The sequence below is a fragment of the Camellia sinensis genome, chromosome 3, assembly GCF_055761805.1.
Source record: "Camellia sinensis isolate YWXY chromosome 3, ASM5576180v1, whole genome shotgun sequence".
Taxonomy (NCBI): domain Eukaryota; kingdom Viridiplantae; phylum Streptophyta; class Magnoliopsida; order Ericales; family Theaceae; genus Camellia; species Camellia sinensis.
The window spans coordinates 17,347,501-17,355,498 of record NC_138963.1 but is presented as its reverse complement, the minus strand read 5'-3'; the positions used below and the strand labels follow the sequence as shown (position 1 = coordinate 17,355,498).

Here is a 7,998-nt window from a genome sequence, read left to right as displayed (position 1 = left end):
TAATTTTATACTCTTATCAATGTAAATGTTAACATGTCAATGTGAATATTCGCATTGTCAAAGGGCCGGGCCACGGGTGGGCTTTTGGCCGCCCATGGGCCGCGGCCCAATTTTATGCTCTTATCAATGTGAATGTTAACATGTCAATGTGAATATTCACATTGTTGACGGGCCGGACCGGGACCGCCCCGGGCCGGCCATGGGTCACGGGCGGGTTTCGCGTTGCCACGGGACGGGGGTCAATTTTACACTTCTATTAATGTGAATGTTAATATGTCAATGTGAATATTCACATTGTCAACAGGCCGGGCTTGTCTCGGCTCGCGGCCGGGTTTCGGGCCGCCTACAGGCCAATTTTACATTCCTACCAATGTGAATTTTAAAATATGAATGTTCACATCATTAAATTGCTAATTGTTCAAAAAATATTTATAAGAGTATCAAAATTAAATATAAGGGCATAAGTGTCCAAGAAAATAATGTAAATCAAGAAAATGAACTTTATGGAATAAAACTATACTTACATGGGACTAAATGGGTTAAAAAATTCCTTCATGGACTTCTTAGGTTAAAACACTTCTAAATTAAATTTATCAATAAAAATCCCATTATAATATTATTATTATTCATCTTATTATATATTATAATATTATTATTATTCATCTTCTTCATTAAATAAGTTGTAAGAAATTAATTTTTACTACTTGCTAATCCCGCAAATTATTTATCCTTAACCACCATAAACATAATCTGAGTTTACACAATCCTCGTCCTCCTCCTCCTCCTCCTCCTCCTCGTCTTCTTCTTCTTCTTCAGCATAATCATCATTTATTAGATTGATAGAATTAGGATGATACTAAAACAAGAATCAAAACCCCATCTCCGTATACTTCACCAATCATCAGATATCATCCTCGAACACTCCAAACCCAAACCACAAAACAACAAAAACAACAGCAACAAAAAAAAACCCAGAAAAACATTCTCAACAACAAATTTTCCCTGTTTTGTTGTCTGATTTTTAGCTGTGTTTGGATCGATATCGAAGCTCGAGTTGGGTTTCTGAGCTTTCAATTTCTAGGGTTTTGTTTTTTGGTTTTTGGGTAATGGCTCAATCGACAAGCAGAGGAGGAGGAGGAGGAGGAGGAGGAGGGGGTAGGTATGTTGGGGACTATGTGGTCGGGAGGCAAATTGGGTCGGGCTCGTTTTCGGTGGTGTGGCATGCGAGACACAAAGTCCATGGCACCGAGGTTGCGATTAAGGAGATCCACATGGGACGATTGAACAAGAAATTGCAAGAGTCTCTCATGTCCGAGATTGTTATCTTAAGGCAAACTAACCATCCTAACATCATTCGGTTGCACGACATCATCGAGGTATTTATAGTTTTATCTTTTGTTTGGTTACTCGAAAATCCCAGGAAAATAGAAATTTGTATGCTTTATGTTTTTTTTTGGTTTTCTAGTAATTAAAAAGCTCATCTTTATGATATGGTAAATAGGGTTTGTTGGGTTTCCAAGAAATGGAAAAACCCACAATGTGGCAACAGTTGTTATAATTGCTTAAATGGAGTGGCTGAGAATGAAAGAAATAAAGAGACTTTTAAGATCTTATGTTATATCTTGTTTTGTTTTCGAGAAATGAAAAGCTGATCTTAATGGTTTGGTAGTGGTTGAGTGGAATGGATAATGAGATAGATAGGAGAAGAAAAAGAAGGCAAAAAATTTTCTGGTAATGAAAAAGCTCATCCTGATGTTATGGTAATCGTTACAATGTTGAATTAATGAAATATGGTATCATAATCTTAGGTTTGTAGTATTGCAGAGAAAACTGAGTAATTGTTAGTTGTTGGGTTTCCAAGAAATGGAAAAATCCACTTCAACAATGTGGCAACAGTTATTATAATTGCTTAAATGGAGTGACCGAGAAAAAAAGAAGAAAAGAGACTTTTAAGATCTTATTTTATATCTTATTTCGTTTTTGAGAAATGAAAAGCTGATCTTAATGTTTTGGCAGTGGTTATGGAGTAGAATGGATGAGGGGTGAATGGTTAGATAGATAGGAGAAAAAGAAGAGAAAAGATTTCAGTTCTGTGTCTAATGTCAGTAATTTTCTAGCTGTGAAAAATATTACAATGGAAAAATATTACAATGGCTAAGCCGAAGAGTTTGTTTAAGCTCAGTTGCAGAGACTTGGAATTGGTGTAGCTTGGAATTTGCGCACTCCAATAGCTGGGTGTTTTTTGCTTTTCTTATGCAGTATGGGGTGGAAGCAAATAGCAAAGCAATGCACCATGTGAACTACTTTATTTGTTATGGGTGCCTAACTCGTTTTACCTAATTTCTTATGTTTGACTAGTTAATTTTAGTTTTGCATGACGAATTTAGGGTCCTGCCCAGGAGTCAATTCAAATGCTATTTCCTTTAACTCTACTTGATTTTATTTGTTTTAAATGGAAGCAAATAGCAAAGCAATGAACCATATGAACTACTTTATTTGTTATGAGTGTCTAATTTGTTTTACCTAATTTCTTATGTTTGTCTAGTTCATTTTAGTTTTGCATGACAAATTTAGGGTCCTGTTTGAATGCTATTTCTTTTAACTCTACTTGATTTTATTTGTTTTAAATCAAGTCCCATGCATGTGTCATTTAGGAAACTGGAAGAATACATCTGGTATTGGAGTATTGCAGAGGGGGTGATCTTTCCATATATATTCAGCAACGCCAAGGAAGAGTTCCAGAAGCTACCGCAAAGTATTTTATGCAGCAACTGGGTACATTGAAATTTTTTGTTTCCTTGTGGTTAAGTTTTCACATCTTCAATGAGCCATTACTGATGTTCATTAGATTGTGAATTATTCAGCGGCTGGTCTTCAAATCCTCCGTGATAATAATATTATACATCGAGATCTAAAGCCACAGGTATGTTATGATCTTCCCTATTTTATGATTTTTTTTTTTTTTTTTTTTTTTTTTTTTTTTTTTTTTTTTAAGTGGTCCATGTATCTAGAAATTCCAATCCATCTGCCTGTTATCTATCTATAAACCTACTTCCTTATGTTCTTCTGTGAGCAACAAACAAGTATATGCCAAACTTTGTTTATTATTTTTCCTTTATTTTTTATGTTACAGAAATGATTGGTATGATGGTGTTTAGTTGACTAAATCTCTTACAAGGTTTGAAATAGAGATAATTTCACATGGCTGGACCAAAAATATAATATGATGATGTTTAACTATCACTATAATTTTGAACTTGTAGGTCAATTTTGATTAAGCTTTGCGAGAACGTTTGTCCAAACTTTAAGGCATGGATTATTGAGAAAATGTTTTGGTTTGATGCCAAGTAGAGAAAACATATGGGTTGTTTAATGTTCTTTATTGGCCTAGAAAAAGCATTTGGCAACATTCATGTAGGCTTATTGTGAGGGTTTTGAAAGAAATATTCATCAAAATTATTGGTGGATGACGGAATTGTCTATCTTTCATTAGTCAAAAAACTTATTTGAACTAGCTCATTAAACTAGTATATTGCCCCAAACCAGCCATGGTCTGACTTTCTACCGGGAGATTGTACTTAGTACAACCTTTAGATAAAATATATTGTGAAAAGTGTGAAGCGAAGTCCCACATTACCTAAATACTAAAGTAATGTTTAGTATATAAGCGTGAGGGCACCCTCATCTCAATGGCTAGTTTTTGGGGTTGAGTTCTACTCAAGACTATGTAAGATGATATCAAAGTCGGAGTACCTAGGGATGGGTAGGTGTGTCCTTGGCCTGCACGCGACAACCATTGTCGAGTGAGCATGTTGCGCGTGAGGGAGTGTGTGAAGCGTAGTACCACATCGCCTAGGTACTAAAGTAATGTGAAGTATATAAGCGTAGGGGCACGTTCTCCTCGACGTCTAGCTTTCGGATTGAGTGTGTATTATCACAAAAGATAGAGACATCAATTTGGAATATTGGTTTGGTTTATGTTTGCATTTCTTGCGTGTTCTTTGTGTTATGCTTCCATAGTCAAGAATAAGAATTCAGTACATATGAAGGGTGGAATCTTAACACCTTTTTGATACTAGTGCATAAATCCCCTCAATATAGGCAACTTTGAGGCCAATTCTTAGCCTCTATAATTTATGATGTGTTGGAGACTCGAATCTCTCAATTCTCTTGCATTCATTATTTTTCTTTTTTTGAAAGATGATCTTGGATATAGTTAAGTGTTCCCAAGTTTGAGCTTCATTGGGTGTGGTTTCTCCTACTGGTCCAAATTTTGTCTTTATTCTGTTTCATTAATTCAAAGCCGTGTGATAAAAACAGTAATCCAAGGTTTAGTGATTGGGTAATGGTCACAAGGTTGACCTCTTGTTAATTCAAAACTATCTTTTAATGATCTTTTTATAATGGCCCAAGGAAAGTTTAAAAGGATGACTGCTAGCATTTTTCTGTATTTGTAATTACCATGGTACTCCATGGAATGTTGCAGGCTTGCTTTGAGAAGAGTCATAAAGACCTTTCATTGCCCTTTTTTGGGGTTCAAATGGTGGTTGGAACATGAATAGCTAAAGGGTTCATATAATCTAGAGGCCGTCACAGCTCTTACACATGAATCATTAGTGGTTTGCCTTCAAACAACGAGGCTCTTGTTATTCCTATTCTAATCTGCTAGCTAATACAACAAAACAAGAGTTTTGTATCCACCCAAATTCACCTCTAATATAATGCACCATATGGTTAAAACATCATCTAGAAAAAGTACGCCCATGACGAAGGCAAGGTGTATGAAATGTTGTTGTGGTAAAAGTAGGAACATATAAAGGAAGAAAATAAATTTGGTTTATAGACTTGGAAAAGTGAACACTAATGTTATTATGAGCCTTATCATTATAGAAAGATTGAAGCCATTAAAATTGGAAGGTGATGGGTAGAACTAGGTGGTTTTTCATGCTGGATCCTCTAGAACCATAAGAATCTTTGTTGGAATGGGATTCTAACCCAACACCACTTGTGTGAGATTTTTAGAAGGGTTTCTATTTGAAGAGCGCAAGACGATGAAAGTTGTAAGCTGTGTTCGGGGAATTTTTTTCTATCATTGGTCTCTATTAAGCAAATGGATTGCAGGCAGATTGATGGAGGGGTTTTCATAGTTTGTTACTTAGAAAAGGGTAAGAAAAGAATACCCTCTAGGCTATGAAGCATGAACACCTCCCCGAGGCCTACATATCAATGTTAGACACGAGTCCGACACTCTCCCTAAGGTGTCCCCCCTTTTTTTTTTTTTTTGAATTTTTTTTGCTGCCGGACATGTTTTGGACACCCTTGGACACGTTTCGGATACCACGGGGTACAAAACGCAATTTTTGAAACTTGTAAATGAGGCCAAACTGTAAAAAACAAAAATCGAAAAAAAGAGAGAAGAGAAGGGAATTGAAGAAGAAGAAGAAGAAGAAGAAGAAGAAGAAACATACCTTCGATGATCGTGAACAGCAACCATCATCCCTTTCTCTCCTCTCTTCTCTTCTTTTTGTCACGACCCAACCCAAGGGCTTAGGGTTGGAATCGCAACTTACTAACTTATTCTATTCGTAGCAAATTAAACTGCGTAAACAGAAATAAAAATAATTAAACAGGAAATTACCCAATTTTACTCTTTTAATAAGAGAAAATACGTCTATAGGGATTTTATTATTTTATTATTCAGTGACCGGCCCTGAGTAAAAAAATATAAAAAAAAGAAAAAGAAAGACAAAATAGTGGTTCACCATCAATCCTCGTGCGGGTTCCATTACGTGGGGTTATGGGTTTCCTCTACATCTCGTCAACTGCAAGGGTAACAGTTAGAAGCACACAACAGAATGAGAAATATTATGCCAAGACTATAGGGAATACAAAATAACTATAGATAGTTAGTTAGGCCAAAACATTTACATAACTCAATTTGGTAAATAAATCATTTAAGTGGCAGAAACTGAAATACAAAAATTTTGTAAATAAATAACCATAACTACGATACAGAACAGAACAGAGGTCACAGAAGTGACAATCAGAACAGAGGTCAATAGATTCATGACAAACAGAGGACCACAAAGTGGCCAAACAGAGGCCAATGGTTATTTAAGTCTCCCAAGGCGTGGGACTCCCATGGTGGTACTTACAAAATATAATTGTTTATAAGGTTATAGTCAAATATTCTTTAAAATTTAAATAAACATATCTATGAGTTTCATTTTAAACAAATATAGTTCAGAAATTAATCCACGTAACTGAAATATTAATATAATTTATAAAATATAACTTGTATTAATATAATTCATGAAATATAATTTGTATAAAATAAATTGTGGTAAGTCAAAACATACGTAAAATATATTATGGTGACTTAAGGTATAATATAACTCACCTTAAGATTGAGTCTTACTAATACCTTTCTATTTTTGTTGGTTTTCGGCCCCTTCCTTTTCCACTGATCTCCTTTCTCTCTCTCTCTCTCTCTCTTTTTTTTTTTTTTACCTTCTTTGTTTTCACGCTGGCCAGCTTCACCACTTTCCTCTTATTTATATGCACATGTTGGGTGATGACTCACCATTTATTAATAACCCTAATGATGACTCACCTCTCCCCCCCTACATCTAGACATACAGATGGCCCTTCCTCGCCTTCTAGCCATATTTGCAAATCCTTCTAATTAAAACAAATCTCCGTAAATCCTACTAATTAAAACAAATCTTCCTAATTCATTATTACTTGATTTATTTAACTAAATCTATACATTCCAATCTTTTCACACTAATTAGTGATTAATTTAGTCCTCAAATAAATCTCCTCATCATATATTTGATAACCACAATGACAAATTAATTTACGTATAGCTTCCATTATTATTATTACTATTGCCTATTATTATTATTATCATTATTATTCTTATTCTATACATTTATTTTATTATTATTGTTATTAGTATTTATTTATTTATTTATTGTTTTAATAATATATTATCACATACAACCACAATTATGTATATAGCTATAAATATTTATGTGGTATTTAATTAAACGTTCAGGGTGTCACACTTTTCTCTTCTTCTTCTTCTTCGATTTTCTTCTGCGATCTCTCTCTCTATCTCTGTTTTTCGATTTTTTTCTTTATTCTTCTCTCTCTCTCTAACTCCCTCTTTCTTTGACTCTTCAACTCTCCGCCTTCATTTTCTTCGATTTTTTTGGGGGGTTAAAGAGAGAGCCAGAACGAGAGAGAAGAATACGAAGAATAAAGAAAATTAATTTGGCTCCATTTAATAAAGAAAATTAATTTGCTTATTTTTCTCTCTATTTGATTATTTTTTTTCTTTATTATTTTTGGCTAAATGTAACCTATTTTTTTGACAAATGATGGTTGGTAGATTGAAATGACATGTTATGTATTGATGGAATGCAATTTTTATGTTATTTGTTAATGATGTATGATGTTAAATCAATGAAATATATATATATATATTTTTTTTAAATTATAGTTTTTGTTATTTTGTATTTTTTATTACCTTTCAATGATTTTTTTTTTTAATTTTATGACATATAATAAATAAATTTATTATATATATTGAGTGTGTCCCCAACGTGTCGTGTTCTCTATTTTTGAAAATTTACGTGTCCGTGTGTCTCTGTCTGTGTCCGTGCTTCTTAGCCTCTAGGTGATTCGTTCGGTCCAAAAGTGTGCAGGAGGGGGAAAAGAGAAACCTTATCTTTTATGTTGTTTCCCTTTATACAGTACCATGACGCTAATATGTCAGTTAGGATATAATTGTAAAATTGGGCAACATCCCTTTCACTCTTACATCTTTCGCTTACATTCAACCTAACAGCCAGGGGAAGCTGTCTGCCCTTAACCTAGGGGTAATCGTTAACCATTCCTGCCGCCCTTCATCTCAATTATTCCTCATGCTAAATGAAGTATTGTGTTTCACTATCTGTTTGATTTAACAATTTGACCAATTTGATGTATTTA

At 34.3% G+C, this 7,998-nt stretch overlaps 1 protein-coding gene across 4 annotated transcripts in view; it reads left to right on the top strand.

The window, feature by feature from the left end:
* The first annotated feature begins 661 nt into the window (after positions 1-661).
* The window catches only part of LOC114273533 (serine/threonine-protein kinase ATG1c), a 12,960-nt gene continuing 5,623 nt past the window's right edge, over positions 662-7,998 (top strand). For 3 of the 4 annotated variants that reach the window (XM_082919174.1, XM_028215337.2, XM_028215338.2), the window contains exons 1-3: positions 671-1,376; positions 2,655-2,775; positions 2,865-2,923. In XM_082919174.1, coding sequence (XP_082775300.1) covers positions 1,107-1,376; positions 2,655-2,775; positions 2,865-2,923 — 450 coding nt within the window. In that variant the 5' untranslated portion in view covers positions 671-1,106. Of the gene's footprint in view, positions 1,377-2,654; positions 2,776-2,864; positions 2,924-7,998 lie in introns of all 4 variants that reach the window. The other variant, XM_028215336.2, reaches the window with a different exon arrangement.